The sequence below is a fragment of the Chelonoidis abingdonii genome, chromosome 8 (genome assembly GCF_003597395.2).
Source record: "Chelonoidis abingdonii isolate Lonesome George chromosome 8, CheloAbing_2.0, whole genome shotgun sequence".
NCBI lineage: Eukaryota > Metazoa > Chordata > Testudines > Testudinidae > Chelonoidis > Chelonoidis abingdonii.
The window spans coordinates 35,200,039-35,226,923 of NC_133776.1; the positions used below are offsets into that span (position 1 = coordinate 35,200,039).

At 41.2% G+C, this 26,885-nt stretch overlaps 1 protein-coding gene across 5 annotated transcripts in view; it reads left to right on the top strand.

Moving 5' to 3' along the window:
* The first annotated feature begins 4,851 nt into the window (after window positions 1-4,851).
* The window catches only part of SPHKAP (SPHK1 interactor, AKAP domain containing), a 116,549-nt gene continuing 94,515 nt past the window's right edge, over window positions 4,852-26,885 (top strand). For 4 of the 5 annotated variants that reach the window (XM_075068502.1, XM_075068503.1, XM_075068505.1 and 1 more), the window contains exon 1: window positions 5,468-5,595. In XM_075068502.1, the coding sequence (XP_074924603.1) occupies window positions 5,564-5,595 (32 nt within the window). In that variant the 5' untranslated portion in view covers window positions 5,468-5,563. Of the gene's footprint in view, window positions 5,308-5,467; window positions 5,596-26,885 lie in introns of those variants that run through there. The other variant, XM_075068504.1, reaches the window with a different exon arrangement.

The following is a 26,885-nucleotide window of genomic DNA, read 5'->3' on the forward strand; positions in this document are numbered from 1 at the left end:
AGACTGCTGGAACTGTGGGGTAGCTACCCACAGTGCAACGCTCCGAAAGTCAACGCTAGCCACGGTACTGTGGATGCACTCCCCCAACTTAATGCACTTAGTGGGGACACACATAATCGACTGTATAAAATCACTTCCTAAAAATCGACTTCTATAAATTCCACCTAATTTCATAGCGTAGACATAAGTATGTGTCTGAGAGAGTATACCAGGACGTTTATGCCACTGGAAGTTCGGGAGAGTATTAAGGAGGAGTTTTACAGATGATCACTGTTTGTAAGGAGAGGATGTTTGGAAAATAAGACACAGATGGAGATATCAACAGTTTGTGGAAGAGTCAAAGCGTGGAGGACTCAAACTTTGGGATTACAGAAGGGGTCTTGGGGACAGAAGGAAAGCCAGAGTACAGAGAGAAGGATGGAAAAGAGTGAGAAAGTTAGAGAGATGGAGGAACAGGAGAGATACTGAGTGCAGAAGAGTGTAGGAAAGGTTAAGGAGTACAGCTGGTGATAGAAGAAACTCAGAGGAAGGGAAGACAGGATTGGGGAAACAAAATACAGAGCAGGATCGGTGATGCAAAGTCAAAAAATAGGAGACTTAAAGAGGACTTAGAGGGAGGGATGCAGTTGATGGGAGATATGAGAGTCAGAGGTAGGAGTTATGGGGGAGATTTGTGGGATGGGAGTGAATGTTGGAGAGGAATTGAAGAAATATTTAGGCAAGGAGAGACACTGGGTCTGGGTGTCAGCACTAGAAGCAGGGAGTGTGTGTGGAGAATCAGGAGGGACATATAGGGAAGGAACTTGTTTGAAGTGACTTGGGGGAATGAAGTGATAGAGTGCTGAAGGGTGGTCTTGGGGAAGTGAGAAAGGGCTCGTAGGAGAATGCAGGAGGACATGAAGTGCTAAAGGCAATGGGAGCAAAATCTGGATCTTGTCAAAAACTATTGGATCCTGCCAAATTTAGTTCCAACCCTGCAAATTCCAGCACCTAATTAGAGAACGCCAGCTGCTCCCACTGCATCAAAGACCCAATGCACCCCAGAACATGAGCACTGCAAACACATGGCTCCTGCACCTGGATCCTTCTGGAAAGATCAAGTCCCTATCTTCTTAATGCCAAAGTACAGACCAAGTCTAGCCATTCCTACCGCACCAAAAAAATTCTGGACTCTCATGCATGCGTGCAACAAAACCCTGGATTCAACACATTCAGTATTGTCCAAGCCAAGCATTCAAAAACCAAACAAAATAACCACCATAATATTGTCTTAAAGAACATGAGATTAAAAAAAAAGTTGGGTTCTTTTTAAACATTTTGAATTTTGAGACTTTAGAGTTCACATTTTCAAAAATCTCTGTATTTATGAGGGCTAGAAACATTCTTTTTTTAAAAAATAATTCCAGGAGTTGGGATTTCAAGAAGACACACTAAAATATTGCGTGATTCACAATAAAATTGTGAGTTGGCAATGCTACATGGATCCTGTTGGAACCACACTGTGTTTAGCCTTCACCTCCAAATTCCATGGCATGAACACAGAACAAGTACTGCAGCACCTAGTGTACCTAAAATGTGGACCCTGATGTAGTGATCGTTTTACATCAGATAAATCTGCAACCAATACACTGTTTCAGGGAATCCACAGTAATACAGATCTGGTGTCTTGATTTTTTAAATACAGCTACATTTCATATCATAACACTGAACTTTTGCAGTGGAAGTGGTTTAGTAGATGTGAATGATCACATTGTGCAGCTTTTACCTGATCAGTAGGAATTGGTGCATGAAGCACAGAAACAATAACAGAAATATCAAAAACACAAGAGATGGTATTAACAGGGGACTAACTACCCAGACATCTGTTGGACAAATAATACGGCAAAACCCAATTTCCAGTAAGGTCTTGGAACACATCAGGGACAACTTTTTTGTTTCAGAAATTAGAGGAGGTAACCATGGGGACAACTATTTTAGACTTGATTCTAACTAACAGGCAGGAATTGGTTGTGAATCTGAAGGTTGAAGCCAATTTAGGTGAAAGTGATCATCAAATTATACATTTTATTTGGCCAAGGAAAGGAAGTAGTGATTAATGAGAATGGACTTTTTTAAAAAGCAGACATTAAAAACTCAGAGAACTGGTAAATAAGGTTCCATGGGAAGAAAATCTAAGGGAAACAGGAGTTCAGGAGAGCTGGCAGTTTCTCAAACAGACAATACTAAAGGCACAATAGCAAACTATCCTGATGAGTCGCAAAGATAGAAAGAATAGTAAGTGGCCAATAGGGCTCCATCAGGAGCTTTTCAGTTAACTGAAAATCCAAAAGGAATCCTACTAAAAGTGAAAACATGGGCAAATTACTAAGAATGAGTCCAAAAGAACAGCACAGACATGTAGGGATAAAAATCAGAAAGACTAAGACACAAAATGAGTTCCACACAGCTAGGAACATAAAAGACAATAAAAAGAGGGTCTATAAATATATTAGGAGCAAGAGAAAGACAAAGGAAAGTGTAGGTCCTCTGCTTTGCAAGGAAGGAAAGCTAAAAACAGATGCCACCAAGAAGGTTAAGATGTTAAATGTCTATTTTGCTTCAGCCTTCACTAAAAAGATACATTTGACCTGATACTCAAAAACACAATGAATATGAACAGTGGGGAGGACTGCAAGCCAAAATACGGAAAGAACAGGTTAAAGACTATTTAGATGAGTTAGATGTACTCAAGTCAGCAGTGCCGAAAGGAATTCACCCTAGCATACTCAAGGAACTACCTGAAGCAATTCAAGAACCAGTAGTAATTGTCTTTGAGAACTCATGGAGGATGAGTGAGAGCCCGGCAGACTGGAGACAGGCAAACATAGTACCTATCTTTAAAATAAAGATAAATGAAGGGAATAAAGAGGACCTGGAGAATTATAGATCAGTGAGCCTAACATCAATAGCTGGAAAGATAATGGAACAAATTATTAAACAATTGGTAAGCTCCAAGAGAGGATAACAGTTTTAAGGAATAGCAAGAACAATAGTTAAGAACAAATCATGCTGAACCAACTTAATTTCTTTCTTTACAGGGTTACTAGATTAGTGGATAGAGGTGAAAAAGTAGAGGTGATACATCTCAATTTTAGTCAGGCTTTTGATGAAGCCCCACATGACATTCTCATAAGCAAACTAGGGAAATGTGGTCTAGATATTACTATTGGGTGGGTGCACAACTGGTTGAAAGACTGTACTCAAAAAGTAGTCATCGATGGTTTGCTGTCAAACTGGGAGAATGTGTCTGGTGATGTTCCACAGGGTTCTGTCCTGGGTCCATTACTATTCAATATTTTAATTCATGACTTAGATAATGCAGTGGACAGTATGCTTATAAAAGTTGCATATGACACCAAGCTCAGAGTGGTTGCTAGCACTTTGAAACACAGGATCAGATTTCAAAATGACATTGACCAACTGGAGAATTGGTCTGAAATCAACCAGATGAAATTCAGCAAAGACAAATACAAAATACTGCACTTAGGAATTAAAAAACAAATGCACAACTACAAAATGGGGAAAACTGGCTTGGCAGTAATTCCGTTGAAAGGGATTTAGGGATTACAGTGGATCACAAATTGAATGTACGTCAACAATGTGATATGCAGTGCTGTTGTAGCTGTGTCATTCCCAGGATATTAGAGAGACAAGGCGGGTGAGGTATCTTTTATTGGACCTGTTGGCAGGAAGTAAGCTTTTGAGCTATATGGAGCTCTTAATCAGTTCAGACCTGATGAAGTCAGGGCAAGTCGGGACCTGCCCAGACCTGAGGAAGAGCTTTCCGTAACTTGAAAGCTTGTTTCTCTCACCAACAGAGGCTGGTCCACTAAAAGATATTACCTCACCCACCTTCTGTCTCAACAATGTGAGACAGTTGAAACAAGGCTAATATTCTTGGATGTATTAACAGGAATGTTTTATATACGACACAGGAATTGTCCTGTTCCACTTAGCACTGGTGAGGCCTCAGATGGAGTATTGTATCTAGTTCTGGGCACCAAATTTTTGGGAAAAAGGCGAACAAACTGGAATCATCCAGAGGAGAGCACCAACAATGATAAAAGGTCAGGTTTTCTAAAACTATGAGGAAAGGTTAAAAAAACTGGGAAGGTTTAGTCTTGAGAAAAGACTGAAGGAAGGATCTGATAGTCTTCAAATATAAGGGCTGTTAGAAGGAGGACAGTAATCAATTGTTCTGTATGTCTATTGAAGATAGGACAAGAAGTAATGGGATTAATCTGCAGAAAGAGAGATTTAAGTTAGATAGGAAAACTTTCTAAAGATAAGGAGTTAAGCACTGGAATTGGCTTTCAAGGGAGGTTGTGGAATCCCAGTCATTGGAGGTTTTTAAGAACAGGTTAGACAAACCTTTAAGGAATGGTCTAGGTTTAGTTGGTCCCTTCCAGCCCTACATTTCTGATTCTATGATCTAATGACTGAGATCTTCAAAACAATCTAAGAGATTTATACTTGTATTTGGATAGTGCTCTGTCCCAGGATGCATGAGTATTCAGATTTTTATAACAGACTAAGAACAGCCACATTTGGACTCTACACAGTAGAATTCAGGAATTGGTGGCCCAAAGTTTACTCTGCCAAGGCTCAAATGCTCTTGCACTGGGACATGCTGAAGCCTGTATTCTTCCAGTCATGTAGGAGTAGTAGCATCTGTTGTCTATTTTGATTGTACTATTTGAGAAGATAGGGGGCCAAATGGTGGTAGGATCCAGAAGGATCAGTGTTTTTACGGTGTTTCCAACAGGGATGCACTGATGTCCTAAAATTGCAGTACCTGCACTTCCCTTTTTAAGTCTTTTTACCATATTTGAGTTTGTGCTCAGAAAAATTAGCTGGATTGCAGAGGATCCTGGTACCAAATACCCATTTTTGCAGTGCCAGTTTACAACAGAGTTTGGATATTTTGTTACATCGGGAGCTACTGTTTATTTAGTAGAATTTGGGGGGAACTGGAGTTAAAAATTGGCAAGCTTCAGAGGTGTTTTTTCCAGTGCTACTGTCCTGAGACGCATCAGGGGGCAGATTTATCTACAGGAGGAGGAACAGCTACTCCTGTTTTCACTTAGATTGTTCAGCTTGGGGCTGGGGGCAAGATACATGTGCTAGAGCCGGGATTTTTGTGGCACTGACGTGTCAGGGTGCATGGAGGTCTGGAATCTTTTGGTGCAGTGAGAGCAACTCCACGGACTCTCTGACCTTGCCGTGAAGGTTGGGGCAGCAGCAGGGCCAAGGATCAGCGCGGTGCAGGTGCCGGATTCCGGTTTCCGTGGCAGCAGGGCTAGCAATTTAGGGGGCCGAGCTCAGCGGGCTGCCGCGGCTCCAGCCTGCGTCTTTCTCCAGGGGGAAGGAGGGAACGGGGGGGAGGAGCGAGGCAGAGGGCGGCGCGCGGCGCGTAGCCGGGCTGGAGCAGTGCGCCGGCAGTAGCGGAGCGTTTTGCGCCCTCGCTCGTCCCCTGACACCGCTAGAGCCCGGGGCTCGTCTCCTGTCCTCGCCGCTCCCCGCCATGGCCGGCCACTCGCTGCTGACCGTTCCCAGGTAGGAGCCGGGCTGCCCCCGAGCCAAAGGCGTCCCTGGGAGCGAGCCGGCTCCCGGGGGCAGCGGGACGGGGGTGAAACCGCGGGCGAGGAGCGAGCCAGGTGCGGAGGGGGAACCCGGGCAGGCGGCGTGGGGCGCAGAGAGCCCTGGGGCAGACTCCTCTCCTGCCCGCGGCGAAGCAGCCTGCGGTGAGGACACTGCGGAGCGAAGCGCTAGGGGAGCGCTGGTGTAAACGGGCTGCCGGGGCAAGGGCATTGGGGGCAGGCTAGCGAGGAGGAGCAGGGTGCTCAGGGGGCTGGTAGATGCCCCGTTACGTACTGCCCAACACTCAGCCCTCTTGGCTTGTGGCGCTTCCTTACCCTCAGCACGAAGGGGGCTATGCGTGTAATTGCTCATAGGAAGCTGTAGCTACTCTCCCGCCGGTGACTGGCAGGTGCTCAGCGCCTTTCAAAAACTATTGCTGTGAAAGGTCCCAGTAACCTTAATCATTATTAATAGCAAAGCCGTGAGGGAGCTCTGATTCATGGAGAATTTAAAAATTTCTCCTCTCTTTGCCAGCGCAACACTACCTCTATAAAAATAGAGATACAGATAGTGCACCTTATTAACTCTAAGGCAAGGATAGGGTATTAGGATGGCTTTCTAGCAGAGAAGAATCTCACTGGGTGTTAGAGAAAGTGGGATTTCCGAGGAACGTATAGTGGGACATTAGAAAATTATATTTCACCGTACATATTCAGTGAGATGTAGGATTGTTTAACTAGCAATTGTTTGCTTTTAATATACGCTTTCCAGCATTTTTTCTCTCCCTTAGAGCATGATTTTCAGCTCCTTGGAACATAGTATTGATTTCACTGTGGCACAAGATCATTTCTATAGCAATAGTGTAAACTAAGTGCTATAAAAATGAAATGGCAGTAGATTCTAGCAGGGCTTTCATGCTAGTTATTTAAGAAAACAACAGTTTGAGGTAAAAACAGTAAAGTGTAGCATATAGCACTGAATATTAATAATAGATGAATTCACTAAGTGTAACTATATGAAATAGCAAGAGTTATATTGGGGAATTTGTTTTTTAAACTAGTAATATTCTCAGGTGTGGAGCTGTCTATTTTTCTAGTACATATCAGTTAGAAAGGCACAGTAGAAGTATGCTTTTTTTGAACAAATCATTTTGTAAAACTGTTGAACTAAAACAATGCTGTCTAGAGTTTTAAAGAGATCGACCAGATTATGCATAATTTAGGAAGTGCAAAATATGGGTAGAAATCACTGTATGCAAAAATATTAAAACTGTATTTAACACTGTATTTAGTATCTGACAATGTACTTTTAAATTTCTGGTTATCTGAATACATTTGTATATATACAAATGAAATCTAGAGATCAGAAAGATAAGGGGCTTTTTAAAAAGCTGTCAATTTAGTGATTTTGGATTTGTTAATTTTTTTTTCCTCTAATGTTTTTTGGGGCTTAAACACTGAACAGAAAATAAACAAGAAATCAGAATAAGGTTAAGGTTTCTCAGGAAAACAATAAAAAATGAGATGCTATTCTAGAGGCTTTTACATCACTTCTCACTTGACAGTATGTGTGTGTCAACCACACCCATTTTATAGTAATAGAACAAAATGCAAGTACAACACTTCTTGGCTGTCTCAGTTCTATAGAGTGTTTTGTAGATAAGGCATTTTTGAACAGCTGATAAAAAGGAAATTCTCATTTAGACTGAGAAAATTAATGCACAAAAAGAAAAAACTAAGGGTTGTTACAACAGGCTTCTCAGAGCAATCTTCAAAATGCGGTTTACTTTTGCTTCTTTACTACAGCATACAAATATTTTGTTTAAATGGTATAAGGTACATACTACTAGAGATAAAGTCCTCTTATGTTTTAGCAATGGATACAGTGGGGTGGGGGGGATTTTTGCCTCTAATAAGGAGCTCTAAGGAGAACTAAAATTAATACTGACTTTGAGTGCCTACAGTTAAAAGAGGGGAAATACATGGTGGTAACTGACATGTGGAAGGTGCTGAGTTATCTTAGCTGCCAGTGACTAATAGAAACATAGTGAATAGTAGTTGCAAGATGATGGCTTTTGCCTTTATTTTAGTAGGGAAGCCTGAAGAAAACTTGCTTATGTGTTTCTTGTAATAAACCCCAAAAGAAGAGTGCTGCTTTGCTTGGCAACATATGATTTCCTGGCAGATTATTCAGTCTCCCCTCCCACAACCTTATGAGTGTCATCCCTGCTGCATTTTGTTAAGCCTGTGACTTGGCTGCCCTGAAGATAGTCCTTCCTCTCCTCCATGAGGATGCAGTTGCATGATCAGATCCTAAAATGCACAAGCGACCTTAAAAAAATCTCTAAGTTTTCAAACATTGACTGAGATGTTTACAGTCTACCCTCCTAACCAAAGTCTGTCTTAAATTGCAAGGAATTCATTCTAATGGCCAGAAGGGACAGTTAGATCAGCTACTCTGGCCACTTGTATATCAGAGGCCATTAAATCTCATCAATTACCCCTGTATTGAGTCTGTTAACTTGTTTAACTAAAGCAGTCTTCCAGAAAGGAATCCAGTCGTGAACTGAAGACTAAGATGTAGAATCTACCACTTACTCCCTTGGTAGGTTGTTCTAAAGGTTAGTCACCCTCACTAGTTAAAAAAACTAAACTTTTGCTTGATTTCCAATTTGAATTTGCTTGGCTTCAGCTTCCAACCACTGGTTGTTATGCCTTTCTCATCAAGATTAAGGAGCCCTTTAGTACCCAATATATTCTGGCCATGAAGGTATTTATATACGCCATAAACAAGTCACCTCTTGACATCTTGTTGGTGAAGCAGATTGAGCTTTAAGTCTCTCACTCTAGAGATGTTTTCCTCCAGCCCTGAAATCAGTTGTGGCTCTTTTCTGCACCCTCTCCAGTTTTTCAAACAACCTTTTCAAAATTGATACTGGAGTTGTATGCAGCATTGCAATATCAATATCACCAGTCCCGTATGCAGAGTGGATTTTCACCACTCTGCTCCAATTCACTACTGCCCTGTTATATGTACAAGGATCACATTATTAGACCTTTTAGCTACAGCATCAGAGAGCTCATGTTCATTTACTTGTCTACTATCACTGCTTTCCAGGATGTAGTTCCCCATTCTGTAGGCATTGCAAGCACCCCTTGTTCCTAGATGTATGACCTTGCATTTGGTTGTATTAAAACTCATTGTTTGAATGGGCCCCCATCTTAACAAGTGTTCCAAATTGCTTTGTATGGCTGCCTTGTCATTATTTTGCCAAGCTTGTGTCATCCACCAATTTTATATTTACTATCAAGTACGGTAATTGATATAAGTGATGATTAGTATTGGCTTTAGTACCGATCCTTTGGAGCCCTACTAGGAACACCCCCATTTGGAGAGGATTCCACATTAATAACTACTTGAAAAGTTAGCCACTTAAACCATTTAATGTGTGCTTTGATACTATATAGTTCCAAAGTTTTTAACTTGTTTGGTACTAAGTCAAAGACCTTACAAAAGTTTAAACTATATTACGTCAGCACAGGTAACCAAAAAGTCAAAATCATTCTTTAATGTTTGTCAACATTTTTATGAGAAGATCTGAGATTTAAGTTATACTCCTAACCGCTATTCAATTGTTTTACCCAATGTTGAGATCAAGCTAATAACTCTGGTTATCTGGGTCATCTCACCTGACCTATATGAATACTGGCACAAACAGTCTTTTAGAATTTCCCCAGTATTCCAAGATTTAATAAAAATGAACATCAGTACACCAGCGATCTCTTACACCAGCTGTTTTGAGCTCTTGGATGTGCATTATCCAGGGCTGCTGATTTCAAAATATCTACTAGGGATAAGTATTAACACCATCCTTGATTACTACTGGACTGGAAGGTACTTCATCATTCTAATGTGATACAAGTCTTTCATCTTGTTTCTTTCCAAATACAGAACAGAAATATGTTAAACACTGTCTTTTCTGCATCATTACTAGTTTTACCATCTCCATCTACTAACGGGCCTATACAGTGATAGAATATTTTGTTCTGAACATACTGAAATTCCTTGTTGTCCTTAGCCCTGCATTCCCCACCCCCCGATGTCTTTAGATTCTCTTATCAATTCTCTACACTTCATTATTTCTAATTTAAAAGTGCTTGCTGTTGGTTTCATTCCCCCCTATCCTACCCCAACCCATTTGTTATATGTTGCTTCCTCCCCTCACTTGCTGCCTTCATTTCACCACTGAACCTGGATGGGCTTTTAGCCACTTTTGTCCTCTTGCTTGATTGTGGAATCGTGCCTTTTTGGCCATCTAAAACTCTTCTTAAAGAGCTCCTAATTTTCATCCCCAGGTCTCTAATGACTGAAAAAGAATAAAAATTAATCCTTTCAGGTGTTTGGTAAAGCTTAAGAAATGAGGTTTTGAAATGAAGTTAAGAAATGTACTTTAAAAAAAAAAGCCACCACAATACATTGTGGTAAAGTCATTTAGAACCAGCTGCTGTAGTCCATAAACCGGCAAATTCCCAGCTGGTGAAATTCACTACTGTGCAGAGAGACAGCACAAGACCTGTGGACTCTTAAGCTGTCCCACAAGTCTTCAAAACAGGGGTTAAGTAGAGCTTAGGGGTGCCTAAGCCCACTCATGAATTTACACTGGCTAGTAGGAGACTATTTGGACAGTTTTTGTTTAGAGTTATTTTCTACTAGTTTTTTTTCTAAACTTGCAGGATAGTGGAGATAATTGAACTGAGCACACTTTGTACTGCAAGTAAGGCTTCTTAATCAGAAGGACAGAGAATTTATACTGTGTGTACTTGAATGACTGCATATCCAGGGAGTACAGAAGCACTTAGGTTATAATATGTATCTGTGTCACAAGGGTGTTGTGGGGGTTAGCCTGCCTGTGGGCTCAGTCCTTTAGCTGCTTCATCAGTGAAATTCTCCATGCAGGGAGTCAGCGCAGGGCCTGCGTGCTCCACTTAAGTCTGGAAAATGCAAGGGTAACTGTGCTGGCCCCCAACGGGGGCATGACTTTCATCCCATTCATGTTCCTCCCACTGAAGTCAAAGGGTGTTCCAGGCACTGAGCAGGCCCAGAACGTGCCTATGCTTTGAAGATGCACTGTTTGAACATTTAAGTCATAATTGTGACCTTAAATGTTGTAAGCCAGCTTCTTTGTTTCACCATTAGTGTAGAAGTAATCTTGATAGGTTGTGTATGGAGTAGTTGTACAGAAGATCAGAGGAGAAAATTTTCTATTAGAAAAGAAAGTTCTGCAGTGTATTCAGGATAGGTCTGAATCTCTTTCAATTTTACATGGTCTATACTATTTCAATTCCTAGTGGAAAGGCATCAGATTACTGGAGAAATGGTCTAACATGCCTAGAAGTCAGCTTGTACATACACCCACGCAGTTTTATGCTACTATTGTCTTGTAGGTGAGCCATCCTCTTAGTGCTGATGTAAGAAAGTTAGTTGTACTGTCGATGTTTACCTCTTCAGAATAACTTGTTCTAATGTTTATTAAAGGAAAAGACTGCTCTGCTAGTAACATCTGATAGAAAGCTTGCAGTCTTTGCAAAGAACTCTGAAATACAACAGCCATCCCCCAGCCCATAAAAAGTTGTCGTTCCTGATAATCTAAGAACAATGCAGTTGTTACAGAGTTAGATTAAAAGGTCATCTCTTTACTTCACATTATATACTCTGGTAATTATGAGCTTTTGCACACATCATAAATCAAATGAAATTCAATGCAATGTTCATTTGTTTTCAAAAGCAAGTACACCTCTACCCTAATATAATGCAACCTGATATAAAATGCAAATACAGATGTGTGGTAAAGCAGCGCTTGGGCTGTGCACTCAGATCAAGGCAAGTTCGATATAACTCTGTTTCACCTATAATGCAGTAAGATTTTTTGGCTCCCAAGGGCAGTGTTATATCGGGGTAGAGGTGTACCATGTTTGAACTATGCCAGCAGTTTGAGTGGAGTTTCAGTCTACTTGATGTGAAATTGATTAACATTTTAACAGATGTATCGCTATGGTAGCAGAGATTAATCAAGGCATCCGGTGTGTGTTATGGGTTGTTACATGTTAAACCATACTAAGACATGGGTTTGCATTCTGTCAGTTTGTTTTGGTTTAAAGTAATGGAGATGGATTTTAAGTAAAATCATATTATGTAGTCTAAAGATATTTATTTGTAAACTGAATAAAATGGCTGGTTTTTGCTCTTAGAAAACATGACTTATTAGCGTCTTAGGATGGGGTGCTTAAAATGCAGTATATTTTACATAGGGACTGATTATAATCTACATGAGAGTTTTACTATTTAGAAGAAACTTTAGAAAAGATGTATTACAAAGAGGCCAGATTCCAATACTTTCTCACACTGAGTGGCAGGTTAGTCCACAGGTAGAGTCCCACTGAAGTTAGGGGTCAGGGAGTGAGGGTTATTCATGGAGTAAGATAGTACTGGTTGTGAATAAGGATATTGGGATCTGGCCCAAGGAGGACCTTCCTAACTAAGGCATTACCCCCCCCACCCAATCCATTTCATCTGGTTAAAAGTTTTAAAAAAAAATTCTGTTAGTCATCAAGGTCACATCTACATAGTATTAGAGCGCGAGCATGAGCCCCTGCTAGCCAAACAAGAGCTGTTAACACGTAACTTTGAAGTTGTGACTTAGTCTGGAGCTTGGGCTCTGAACCACCAGTCTCCCCCCTGCAGGCATCGCAGCCTGGGCTGCAACTTCAAAGCATAGGCTACATAGGTAATGTTAGAGCACTACTAGCAGCAGCTCCAGTAATCCAAGTCAGTCAACCCAGGTTGGGATGCCTGTTCCCATGGGCTCCAAAATACTGCCTAGAAACCCTAAAAAGGTTGTTAAAATGTCTCAGGGTGATGCTCACTAGTTGGTATATTAACAGGGCATTTCAAGGTAGGCAGTGAATCATAGTCATGAGTTCTTGTTATGACTTGGCAATGCAAGAGTGCAATGTGACTACTTGTGCAAATACCACAGAACAGAAGTAAGGAAGAATTGGGCTCTAGGTTCTGACCCCTGCAATTCTCATGCAGCCAAAATTCCCACCTAATTTCCCCATAATCTCTTACTACCTAAGAATTCTAGTTGACATTCATCTCTATGTATATAATAGTCTACTCCCTTATGGGCTGGTCTACACTGGGGTAAGGGGCGGGGGGAAAAATCGATGTAAGATTCACAATCTCAACTTACATCCCTTCCTCAGAGCAGGATCAATGGCCGCAGCTCCCCCTGTCGACTCCTCTTCTGCCTCTCACCCTGGAGGAGTTGAGTCAACGGGGAGTGTAGTGGTGATTGATTTATCATGTCTAGATGAGATAAATCAATCCCCACCCGCCAGATCAGCGGGTAGCATGGATGCATTAGAGTCGAATAGTGTTCTTGTAACTCACCAAGTAGCTGAGTCATTCCTTTAAGGTATGAGAGCAGATCCTTTGCCCAGCAATCAGCCGGAATTGCCAGGCTCAGGTATGTGGGGAGACAAAAGGGGCAAATATCCACCCACCAAGCGCAAAGAACAGTTTCACAGCTGCGCCATGGAACATTCTGCAGCCTAGTGGCTGGAATAACTGCAGTTATTGGAACAAGTTTGTGCTCTGGCATTAGGAGAGAAAGCAAGGATCTTTAGCTCCCCCTTCACCTTGTACTGTCCCAATTCATGCTGTGCGCACTGCCCAGAAAGTTCACTTTCAACTGAGTTCCAGGAAGTAGAACTCCATGCACACTTGTTTTGTGACATAAAGGAGGAAGTTGTTTCTACTACTGCTGGGCCTTTGAGGATGCCAAATTTTCCTCATAATCTTTAATAATAAAATTAAGATCTCAGTGATCTACTGTTGGGTTTAGTGACCTGTATGGTTAGGAACAGTGAATTTTAGTGTTTTAGGAGTGAAATGGAGGATCAGTCTTACCAGTGGTTTGTTGGCCCAGTTTCCTACTGCCTCCTGCCATCTAGTGTCTTGTAGATCTGTGGAAAATTAGTATAAATCACCATCAATCAGGCTGCTGGTGTTTTCATAACAACTTTGCTCTGGTATGAAACAAACAGCAAGGCAGTAGAGGATCAGTCCACAGAAGAAGGGGAACCCCAATACAAGCAAAGCATTAGAGAAGGAAAGCTAGTGTTGCTCGGCTCTTGCTCTGGATAAATGTGGTCTGGTGTAAAGGAAGCAAAAATGATCACATGGCTAAGTGACAGTATGCTACCAAAGGGATGAATAGTACTGAGCTGCCCTAACAGGGTGAATAAAAGTTTCAAGAGTGATTTTTAGAGCCTTGTTTGCTATAGAAAGCACAGCTTTTTTTAATCAATGAATAGTTACTTTATATTGTCAACAATGAAAGTGATTGAATGTGTTTCTCCAAGATATCAGAAGGGAAATAGAGCTTTATTCCTACAGAGGAACTAAAAGCACCAGCCTCATGTAAATTTTTAAAATAAGATTTTCTGTGAGCAAGTCATGATAGAATATAGTCTTTAGCAAACTGATTGTTCCTATACAATTTAACTAATAGCTTAGTATAATTTAGGAGTAGATCTGCATGTGGTCCTAGAAACTCTTAGAGCAGGGGTCAGCAGCCTTTCAGAAGTGGTGTGCCAAGTCTTCATTTATTCACTCTAATTTAAGATTTCGCATGCCAGTAATACATTAAGAAAATCTCTTTCTATAAGTCTAATATATAACTAAACTGTTGTTGTAAGTAAATGTTTAAGAAGCATCGTGCAAAATTAAATTGAAATGCAGAGCCCCCTGGACTAGTGGCCAGGACCTGGGGCAATGTGTGCGCCACTGGAAAAAACCCACCAGCTCACATGCCGTCTTCAGCACACATGCCATAGGTTGCCTACCCCTGCCTTACAGCATGTGGAACTTTTGAATACAAATTAGACGACCACACTCAGTTTAGACCATTTTACTTTGTCATCATTCATTTAGATCAGAAATTGGATCAGCTCATGTCAGTTCATAATCACATTCTATGAAAGACATTTGTCCACTACTTGAGAGTCAGGTTGCCCTTCCTTAGGGCCAAATGTGCTGTTACATCTTCAGTGGGAATTGCACCCATGGAATTTGGCTTTCCTGGGAATCAAGAAAAGTGGCTATTGCTTAATTATGTGCAACACTGAAACAATCTTACAGATAATCTTCATTCCCTCCAGCCTTCGATTTGTAACCACGTTAGATACAATGAAGTCAGTGTGTTGGATGATGAGATCAACTTAAGGTTGTACCTGATCAGAATAGGTAGTTTTATTTACAATTAGTAACTTGACTTCTCTTGCCCGCTCAAATGGCATCTGCTGTTAAGGATTTGGATCTCTCACCAGTTTTGTATTTGTGTGATTTCATTTACTTCAGTAAAGTTACTGCTGACTTTATGCCACTGTGAGAGAAAGGGGATCAAGCCTTCTGTATAGAAACTGGGATAAGTTACTGATAACATAATTGAAGTGAAAATATTAGTGTATAGGATATTATCTTACCATATACATGCCCTAAAGTTAATTCCAGTGTAATTGGATATAGTGACTGGAGTAGAATTAAAGTTGAACCTCTCTACAAGTGTTAGTCTTTCTGTGACAAAGACGACTTCACTATAAGTGTACCATGTAAATCAGCTTTTAAAATTTGAAAGCTATGAAAATTGTGCGTTAAAACCATAGACAGTTCAGGCACTATTTCTGATAGGAGTCAGACTTTTCTGTCTTTTAATAAAGGGACCAAGATTCAGAACTGAGTAGAGCAAAGAATAAATTTAGCAGATAGCATTTTCTAGAACAGTGGTTTTCAAACTGTAGGTCATGACCCAGTACTGGGTAATGGAATGTAAAGCACTGGGTCACAGCAGCTCTGGTCAGCACTGCCAACCAGGCCATAAGAAGTCCTGGCAGTGGTGCTGTGCAGTTAAGGTAGACTAGTGCCTACCTGTTCTGACACTGCACCCTAGAAGCAGCCAGCAACAGATCCGGCTCCCAGGTGTGGGGGCTCCACATGCTGCCTCTGCCAAGCACTTGCGCTGCGCTCCCTTTGGCTGGTTCCTAGCCGATGGGAGCTGGGGAGGGTGCCTGCAGCTGAGAGCTGAGCAGAGCCACTTGTGTGCCTCTGCATAGGAGCCAGACCTGTGTTGGCCACTTCCAGGGTGAAGTGTGGTCCGCACTGCCGGGACAGGCAAGAAGTCTGCCTTAGCACGCGCACACACCCCCATGCTGCTGTCCGGGAGCCACTGAGAAGCCTGCACCAGCCCCCTACCAAACCTGGAGCCCCTTCCTGCACCTTAAACTCCCCCATCCCTGGCCCCACACCAAAGCCTGCCTCCCAGCCCAAAGTGATAACCCCCCCATACACCAATCCTGAGCCCCCACCAAATCTGGGGCTCCTTCCATCCCAAACCCCCCCCATCTCCAACCCCACCCCAAAGCCTGCACCCACCAGCCCAGAGCCCTGATCTCCTCCTGTACCCCAACCCCCTGTTCCAGCCCAGAGCCCCCCCAACCCATGAACCCTTCATTCCCAGCCCGACCCTGCAGCCCTGACTCCAACACTCTGCCCCAGCCCTGAGCCCCTCCCACACCCCAAACCCCTCATCCCCAGCTCCTGTGTGTCATGGGCATCAGTTTTCTTCAACTGGGTCACCAGACAAGAAGTTTGAAAACCACTGTTCTAGAACAGCCTTCTGTCCCTCTGATTAATTACACTGACGCTGTGAGTGCAGCAAATTGCACCACAGAGAGAATTGATCTAAACAAGAACTGTGTCAACTTCCATTTTTAATGTTAATCAGGTACAGATTTGTAACTAGATAGTAAGTTCAACCAATTGTTTTGTGAAGACTTAAGTGAATTGCAAAAACCAATCCATATAGTGACCTGATATAGGGAACTGAATACTACCCAAGGTTATGAATGAAGTCTCGATAAGCTGGTGAGATGTTTTCACACTTAATTTTCCATTGGATAGTACTGATTTCTGGAAAGGAGGGGAAAATGCTTGCTTAAAATCCAGCAGAATTAAAGTCATAGAATTCTAAGCAACTGGTCATCTGAACTTGTTTTAGCAGAATGGGCAGTTGTAGCTAATTTCAGAGGGTGTGCACCAATCTGTGTCAGAAGAAGCAGAGCAGAAGCCTGCTGATAAAAGATCTTGGAACTCCAAGTATAAATTATTGTAAGGTATAAGCCTAAACCACACGTTGTGGGCAGGAAGAGAAGGGGACATGGTTGGGCCAGATCCTGAAGTCCTTATGCATCCATAATAGAACAGGAATCCTGCTGACTCCAGACTCATTGAAGTCAAGGCAGGAGGGATTTTGGGTGTTCAGCAACCCCAGGAGCAGGCCCAGATGTGTCAGTTACTATTAACTGTCTTACAGCAGCAACTACAGGCTCCAGCTGAGATCAGTGAAGATTGTGCTAGGCACTGTGCAAAGAAGGAAGCATTCTGAAGAGCCTGCAGTCTACAAAGGCAAGAGAAGGGGAATTAGCTAGATGCATTATGGTTAAATTAACACCTCAGAATAGACAACTTCAAAAATATTAATGAAAAAGTGAGTAAAATGTGCGCCATTTACCATACACTCTGCCATGCCAGACACGTTCAGGGGCATAAGATTTGTTCAGTATTTAAGATGTCTGGGATAAAAGGGAAGGACAGGTCAACAAATTGTTACCAGGCATTGCTCCTTCGTCTGCCTTTTCATATCTCTAGCAGCAGTATTAGTAGAGTTTCATTTAGGATTTCTGTAAGCAATCTTTGCTCATCATTACATGATTATTTTCAGTTGTATGTTTTCCATATTTGCTTTCCTCATTTTGTATCAATTCCAGTGTGTGATATTTTACTATATGAAGTGGAGGATTTAGGCTCTGATCCTGCAAACATTTATGCATCTGCTTAACTTTGTAGGTAGCCCCACTGATTTTAATTTAACTTTACTCACATGAATAATTTAACATGTAGCTAAGTGTTTGCAGGATCAGGTCTTAGATTTATAATAAAGTCTGCATAGTCCATCCCTGGCACTATGCCCCCCTACTTTTAATGCTCCCATCTCTCAGTGACAGCCCACTGTTAGACAGGAAAGCTTAAAACAAAGTCACTGCTTGGTAGTGATTGTTCAAGTACTTCTTGAATCTGTCTCACTTCAACCAGTTTTACACTGGTATAACCCCAACAGGTGTTTCTGATTTATATCAGAATCAGGCCCTAAGCATGTAAACATATCTTTTTTACTGATTCCTAAAATAAGGATAAGATTTCCAAGGATACAGCATGAAAATTGTTTCAGTGCAACTTGCAGTTAAGTGGGATGTCCTCCAGTATTTTTTAAATCCTATTTACAAACGAGGTTGAACATTAAATGCTGACAAAGGCATCCTGATTTTGACTAGAATGGCTATTAAAGTTCTTCAAATGCAAATGCCCTATTGGTGGGACTGAGATGAATAGAATAATTGCATTTAGGTCCCCGTGACTATAGAAAGTTAAAATTACTGTAGCTGTTTGCTGTCCGTGACATCTAGCAGGAGGCTTAGCATTTCTGCAGTTTTATCATTCTGAAATGCAAATTCTCTGCAAAACAACAAGATGTGCACCCTAACAGAGTGATGGCATGTGAGATCTGAAAATAAAGCAGGTGCTTAGGGAACTTTGCTTTTTTAAAAGTGCAAAAGAAACAACACATTTTACTCGTTTACTTTATAGTTCATATCAGCCTCCAGACCAGACTGAGGTGAGGTAGCCAGAACCCTCAATTCCGAGTGAAGTCAATAGGAGTGGAGGTAACTGAATAGCTTTCAAAGGCCCTTAGCACTATACAGGTTCAGACCTAGATATTGTCCTGTTGTATGGGTCCCACATCCATTTAAAAAAAAAATCAAATCATGTTTGTTCAAGGTATTTATAGATTGAATGTTTGACTAACCATCTGTGCTTGGACTGAAGTACACACATCAAGACTTATCAAAACCAACTGAGTGTTAGAATAGTAATTTCAATGGCATTAAATCTAAAGCTGTCACTGTACAAGGACTATATTGACCCTTTTACATGCAAAGTTAAATTTTAAAAGAAAGGTACAAAATTCAGCAGATACTAGCAGCATGAGAAAGAGCAGGAATAGTCTGTTTTAGGTTATGGTTCAAAAAAGATTGATGAAGTGAGGTAGGGCCTTACTTCCCTGGATGGAAGAACAGCTGTGACTATCTACCCCTAAAATATGTTCCTTCCATTGAACAACCAGCTACAGGAACTTGAAAATTCCATGCATCTGTTTTTAACTATCCCAGGGATGCTAAAAGCTTTTTACAAATGACAAATTAATTCTTAAATACTGTTTTTTGGGATTTTTTGCAAAGCTTAAAGTCTTTAAAAAGGCATTTAATTATATACTTCAATACATACATCTTTTAGATAGCAATTTTGCCAGAGAGAGGAAGCTTAAATGAAGCTCTGAGCACAAGATACCATAGCGTTTGGGTTCATTAAAAAAAATACATAGATGGGGCCATTATAGATATTGAGTGTGGCAGTAGCAATAGGATGGTAAAGGGTATATGATTGCTCCTGATGATGCATTTTGGCTTACTGTTAATGATGGTAACAGCTCATTTAGTCTTCTCTCAGTAGTCTCCATGGGCTACTATTTTCTTGTACATTGCCCTTTTATAATGAAACCCAGTAATTTAAGTATGAATATTCTAAAGTTGTAAATAAGCCATTGGCACAAAGCCAGTGGTCGCTGTTGTGATGCTGCATTGTGGAGCCACACCCTCCTACTGGAAGCAACAGGAAATATTGTGTCTCAGAGCTCCCAGGTGTGCACTGGGAATGCACCCACTGCTGCACCTCTTCAGGTGTGTAGCATACACATTTGCATGTCCATCCAATTCCTTTGGAGTGGAAAGTGTCCCCAAAACACTAGCACAGAACAGTCTCTGTCCTTAGGAGAATAAGAGGACAAAGACTAGGAGTCAGCCCCTGGTCCAGGGGTATAAAGTGGCTTAAATCCTTCTCTTGTGTACCTGTGCAGGGTCTAGTCACAATCTGACCCAAAGAAAATAAAATTAGTACTACTACTAAAGGATGCTGAAAAAATTAAGAAATTATGTATTCTCAGGAGGCCAAAGGAACTTGGGTCTTTCTGAGTATGTCTATACTGCAATTAGAAGCCCATGGCTGCCTTGTGCCAGCTGATTTGGGCTAATGGGCTGTTTAATTGTGGTGTAGATGTTCAGGCTTGGCTGGAGCCCACCTCTAGGACCCTGTGAGGTAGTTTCCTTTATTTATTAATGCAATAACTAATTTTTGGGAGAGGCTAAAACCCCTAGTTGTCTACACCCAGGCACAGGAGATTTGAGGAACACTTAAACGCTGCAAATGCAGGTTGGCAATTTAGTAGCTGGCAGCCTTCCCTCTGAATAACTGCTGGCAAATAAAGTAAATAAATAAAATAAAGAGAGTTTTGTGTTAGGGAGGATTGTGCTATTGGAAATGCCACTTTTTACTTGAGAAAGGAAACTGAGGTGATAGAATCATAGAAGTGTAGGACTGGAAGGGACTTCTAGAAGAGATCAGGTTTAGCCCCTTATGCTATGGCAGGACCAAGTAAACTTGGAACTTCCCTAACAGTTGTTTCTCCAACCCATTTTCTAAAAACCTCCGGTGATGCAAACTCCATGGCCTCCCTTGGAAGCCTATTCCTAAGGGTAACAACCCTTATTGTTAGAAAGTTCTTCCTAGTATCTAGGTCATTACTTTTTATCCTATCTTTAGTGGACACAGAAAAGAATTGTCCTCTTTATAACAGCACTTAACATATTTGAAGACTTATCGGGTCCACCCCTCAGTCTTCTTTCCTCAAGAAGAAACATGCCAAAAACAAAACCACACACCACATTTTCTCTTAGGTCCAGGTAATGGAGTTCTCTAGTTATCCCTGGGGCATCTCCTTGTGGCTGCATCTGGGAAATAGTTCCCATGTCTGACACTCCCTTCTGCCTCCTATTCATTCTGTGGCCTCCTCTCACATGCCTAGAGTTGCAATGCTTCCTCTTTGTTAGGATGCCCTTTCTCCCAGGTCACTATAGTTTTTCCCTTCTTAGAGTATAAGTCACAGGATTAGTTTACCAGATATTCTGGCAGTTCCCCCATCCAAAGCTATGCTCCTCTACTATGCCAGTGGCTAGCAGAGGAACTATTCCTTCTGAGCCCAGATCTTCTACTCACCCTCTAGGTCTTCTTCATGGGTTTTCTAAGCCTAGAGAGCAACTGCAGGTTTCTATGCTACAAGCCCCTTCTTCTCTTGCTTCCTGGATTTATACAAGCTCCCACCTACTCCAGCCCAGATGAGCTCCATCTTCAATTAGGGTTGTCAGTGAAGCCTAAATCTACCCCCATGTGCAGCCTGCCAAGTTAATTATCCCCTTCTGAGCCACCTTTACCCTTTCAGGGGTGATGTGGGGTGAACACCTCATCACAGTCAGGTTTTCTAAACCTTTTGTCATTTTTGTTGCTTTCCTCTAGATTCTCCAGTTTGTCAACATCTCTCCTAAAGTGTGGCAGCCAGTATTGGACACAGTACTCCAGCTCAAGTCTTACCATTGCCAAGTAAAGCAGGACAGTTACCTCCCATGTATTACATATGACACACTTGTTAATATACCTGAGAATGATTTTAGTCTTTTTCAGAGCTGCATCACATTGTTGACTCATATTCAATTTATGATCCACTATAACCTCCAGATCATTTTCAGCAGTACTAGCCCCAGCCAATTACTCCTCATTTTGTGGTTGCACATCTGTTTTTTCCCCTTCCTTAGTGAAGTACTTTGCACTTGTCTTTATTGAAGTCATCTTGTTGAATTCAGACCAATTCTCCAATTGGTTAAGATCATTTTGAAGCCTAAGCCTGTCCTTCAAAGCACTTGCAATTCCTCTCAGCTTGGTGTCATATGCAAATTTTATAAGCAAACCGTTTACTTCATCCAAATGATTAATGAAAATATTGACTAGTATCTGACCTGGGATTGACCCCTATTGGACCCCACTAGATACACCATCCTAGTCTGACAACAAGCCACTGATGACTCTTTGAGTACAGTCTTTCAGCTAGTTGTTCACCCACTTTATAGTAATTTTATCTAGATCACATTTCCCTAGCTTGCTTATGAGACTATGGGACTATATCAAAAGCCTTACTAAAATCAAGATATATTACATCTACTCCTCCCCCCAGTTCCCATCTAGTAGGCCAGTAACCCTATCAAAAAGGAAAGTAGGTTGGTTTGGCATGATTTGTTCTTGACAAATCCATGGGGGCTATTCCTTATAATTCTGTTATTCTCCAGGTGCATACAAATAGATTGTTTAATAATTTGTTCAGTATCTTTTCCGGTATCAAAGTTAGACTGGTTGGTCTAGAATGCCCTAGGACCTTTTTTTTCCTCTTTTTAAAGGCAATTACTATGTTTGCCCTTCTCCATTCCTCTGGAACATCACTTGTCCTCCATGAGGTTCTCAAAGATAATTGCTAATGGTTCTTAGATTGCTTCAGCTACTTCCTTAAGTGCCAGAGGGTGAATTTCATTAGTCCCTGTTGACTTGCATATATCTCACTTCTCTAATTATTCTTTAACCAGTTTTTCCCCTATTTTGGCTTGTTTTTCTTCCTCCTTGTTGTTCATGTTTATTGTGTTGAGTATTTGGTCACCATAAACCCTTTTAGTGAAGACTGAAGCAAAATATGCGTTAAACACCTCAGCTTTCAGTAATCACTTATTAGATTTTTATTTTTTTGACCTACACTGTCCTTCTATCTCTTGGTCCTTATATATTTAAAGAACCTCTTCTTCTTGCCTTTTATATCCCTTCCTAGAAGTATCTCATTTTGTGTCTTAGCCTTTCTGGGTCGATTCCTACATGCTTTTTTTGTACTCCTCCCTAGCAATTTGTCCATGCTTCCACTTTTTGTAGGATTTGGGTCATTGAAGAGCTCTGTATGGAGCCATATTGGCCACTTACTATTCTTCCAAGCTTTCCGGAATAGTTTGCAGTTGCCTTTAGAGTAATCTTCTTGACTACATTTTCTCTTAGATTTGCTTCCCGTGGGACCTTAAACTCAGAGACCTGGTAGGCAAAGTCTGCATAGCTGAAGCCCCTGGTCTTTATTCTGCTGCTCTCACTCTTTCTTTCTCTTAGAATCTTAAATCTATCATAGCAGCAAAGAGTCCTGTGGCACCTTATAGACTAACAGACGTATTGGAGCATGAGCTTTCGTGGGTGAATACCCACTTTGTCGGATGCATGTCATGATCACTTTCACCCAAATTGCTTTCCACCTTCAGATTCACTAAGCATTCCTCCCTATTAGCCAGACTCAAGTCTAAAATGGCTGTCCCCACATTACTTCCTCCACTTTCTGGAACAAAAAGTTGACCCAGTAAATTCCAAAAACTTAATGGAAGTTTTGTGTTTTGCTGTATTACTTTTCCAACAGACATCTAGGTAGTTAAAAAGTCCCCTATTAGTACCAGCTCTTGTGTGTTGGATATTTCTGTTATTTCTTCTGGAACTGCCTTATCTACCTCCTCTTCCTGATTTGATGGTCTATAGTAGGTGTCAGGAAGGAAAAGACAGGCATAAGGAAGCATAAAAGGCTAATGGGAGTCATTGGGGTTGAGGGCAGGGGACAGTGTGTGCTGATCAGGTGGCAGGGCTCAGGGGAAGTTTACGTTAGGAGGAGAGGTGGGATGATGAATAAAACAGTGGACAAAAGCTTCCAATGTTTTGATGAATTTTGAATTAAGTGTAGAAATCAGAAATATAGGATTGGGAGGGACCTCAATATATCTAGTGCAGTCCCCTGCACCGAGGCAGAGCTAAATATTATCTTGACAACCTCTGACGGGTGTTTGTCTAACCTATTCTTCAAACCTCCAATGACAGATTCCACAGCCTCCCTAGGTAATTTGTTCCAGTACTTAACTATCCTTACAATTAGGAAGTTTTTCCTAATATCCAACTTAAATCTCTCTTGCTGAAATTTGAGCCAATTACTACTTCTCCTTAGCAACTGAGGACAGGACAACAGTTGATCACCCTCATCTTTATAAACACCTTTTACAGTCTTCAAGTCTGTTATCCTGTCTTCCCTTAATCTTCTCTTCTCCAGATTAAACACACCCAATTTAATTTTTTTTTTCTTTTGTAGGTCATGTTTCCTAGACCTTTCATCATTTTTGTGCTCTTTTCTGGACTTTCTCCAGTTTGTCCACATTTTTCCTGAAGTGTGGTTCCCAGAACTGGACACAATACTCCAATTGAGGTCTTATCAGTGTTTAGTAGAGTGGAAGAATTACTTTTTGTGTCTTGCTTACAACACTCCTGTTAATACATCCCAGTATTACAACAGTATTACATTGTTAACTCATCTAGTTTGTGATCCACTATAACCCCCAGATCCTTTTCTACAGTACTCCTTCCTATGCAGTTATTTCCTAGTTTGTATTTGTGAAATTGATTATTCCTTCCTAAGTAGTATTTTGCATCTGTCCATATTGAATTTAATCCTATTTCAGACCATTTCTCCAGTTTGTCAAGATGATTTTGAATTCTAATCCTGTCCTACAAAGCGTTTGCAAAACACTATCTAAACTTTGATAAGCATTTCTCAGAATTTTGAGGCTGCTGGCCCTCCAGTGTGGTACAGTTACTTGGCTTGGAATTCTAATTCAAGCTTCTTTTATTATCTATTTCTGCTAGTCTTCAGTTTCATCAGCAGCAGAACATTAGGAATGTTGTAGGGCATAGCTGGAATTTAATTGCACTAAAAAGATTCACTGCATTTATTCAGTTCACTTACTTTAACAAAGATTATCTTCTTTCCTGGATCAGCATTTTTGTATGTTCAAAGTGTTGAGATTAAGGATCATAACGAAAAGCAGTAGGCTTTTATTGAACTAATCCTATTAAGAATTATAATGGGCACTTAGTATTTATTGAACACGTTCCTCAAATAGGAACAATTACTGATCATCAGTGAGTTTTTGGAAGATCAAGATGTTAGAAAATTGAAGTTTGTTGATACTGTGTCACAAGATTAATTTTCTATAGCAATAACTTGGGGAATTCTTTAAATTACCTCTTCTTGTGTGATGTGTAGCACCATCTGCCTGATCTGCAAGGAAGACAGTTAGTTATTTTTAGGAGCAGATGTGTTTTTTGATTAAGCCTTGAGTCATCAAAGACATTCTTTTTGACATATTCAGTATAGCAAAATAGAAGCAATCATTTCACATTTTGGCCCAGTATTTAAAAAAGAACATACTTTATTACGTTCCTTGCAATTGCTTCTTAGGTTCTCATGGAGGTAGCTATAATTTCTGAGATGTTTATTTGCCTTCTCAGTGGAAGCATTATGGTGTTTATAACAGTATTATTCATAGTAAATAGGGCAAGGTTTTTGTGGCAGACAAGCAGCCCCTGACATACTCCTTATGTCTTCCAGAGAGAGAAGTAGCATATGACTTGCCTCTTCTCACCTCTAGTGTCTTTGAGTTAATCCCCTATCTTCATTTTTAAAGGTAGCTTGCAAGAAAGCCAGTTTCACCAGCATCAAAATCAAAGGAAGTTTCTTTCAGTGGGAAAGTGCTTGACACATCCTTCTCCTCCCCCAAATTCTTCTACAACAGGACCCAAGATACCTATTGATTTTATCGTTGCACTGCAGCTTCAGTTCAGTAAGCAGTGAGCATACTTCATGTCAGCAGAATTCCTGGAAGAGGAATTCTAACACTGTACAGTCTGGGGTGTATCATCGTAGACGAAAAAAGGGCTCTAAATCCAAGTGTGTAGCAGCAGCAGCTTACTCCAGGAGACATCAAGATACAGGTGCTGCCTCAGTTTTGCTCAGGCTGTTTAGCAGACTTTCAGTTTGCTGGTAACATGGTCACCCAGCCAAAGCAAGAGAGTTTCCTGTTGGAAAAAGGGAACAAAACACTGGTGCTAACTTGTAATTTTAATCACAAGTGTCATAATCGGCATTTTCCCCTCACACTCCACACTCTGATTCTTGAAGTACCATGTATCAGAGGGGTAGCCGTGTTAGTCTGGATCTGTAAAAGCAGCAGAGAATCCTGTGGCACCTTATAGACTAACAGACGTTTTGGAGCATGAGCTTTCGTGGGTGATCACCCTCATCTTTATAACAACCTTTTGTATTCACCCACGAAAGCTCATGCTCCAAAACGTCTGTTAGTCTATAAGGTGCCACAGGATTCTCTGCTGCTTTTGAAGTACCATGAGAATCTCAGGTTTCATTAAACAAATTCTAGCACTCATGCTTGCAGAGAAAAAAGCTTGGAAAATGTGACAAGTGTACCCTACAGGGTCAAAGCAGAAGGCAAATAAAAGAAATCATAACATCGTTTTTAAGAGTCTCATGACGTAAGCCAAACCTATGATTTTTGAATGCTTGGGATTGACAATACTGCAAGTGTCCAAACAGATCCAACCTTTTAGCTCTTTTGTGGGCTCAGTATTCTTTCTTCAGCACTCCTCTACCACCTCTCTAGATGGCTCCATAGGATGGCCCATGCCCCCCTTCTGTTGAAAATCCCAGGATTGAAACCTTAAGTTGTGGGCAGCTTTCTGCACTAAACCCATGACCATTGTACTCAGTATCCTACAATGCCTGCTACTCTTGCTCCTTTCTTGGCTTCTTCCTCACACAACCTTTCCTAGGTTCCTTGTCCAGCTCCCTCTTAACAGAGAACCACTTTTGATATTTCCACTGATCTCAGAAAGCTTCCCAGCACAGTACTGCTCCTACCAGCCAACCTTATGTTGAGCCATTGATGCCTCATATTTCCCAGTAGGCCTGCTCTCAGGCACCACCTCTTAGGCATATGATTCCAGTTCAAAAGGAGAGAAACTATACACGTTAGAGCTAGGATTTGAACCTCTTAACAACCCAGCTCATCATGTGACCAAGTGCAAAAGGCCGTGGTTTAAATCCTGCACAGGATGTCATTTAAAGGTGCCATAATTTTCAAGGCCTCAATTAAACTCTCAAGTGCCACATTGATGAGCATAGTATGAGGATGGGAATGGAACAGAAAGTCCAACTGGGGTAGTGTGACTGTGCTGCTCAGCAGAACCTTTTAGAACCCTTTTGGAGCCGACTGTTGAAGAACTGAGAAGGGCAG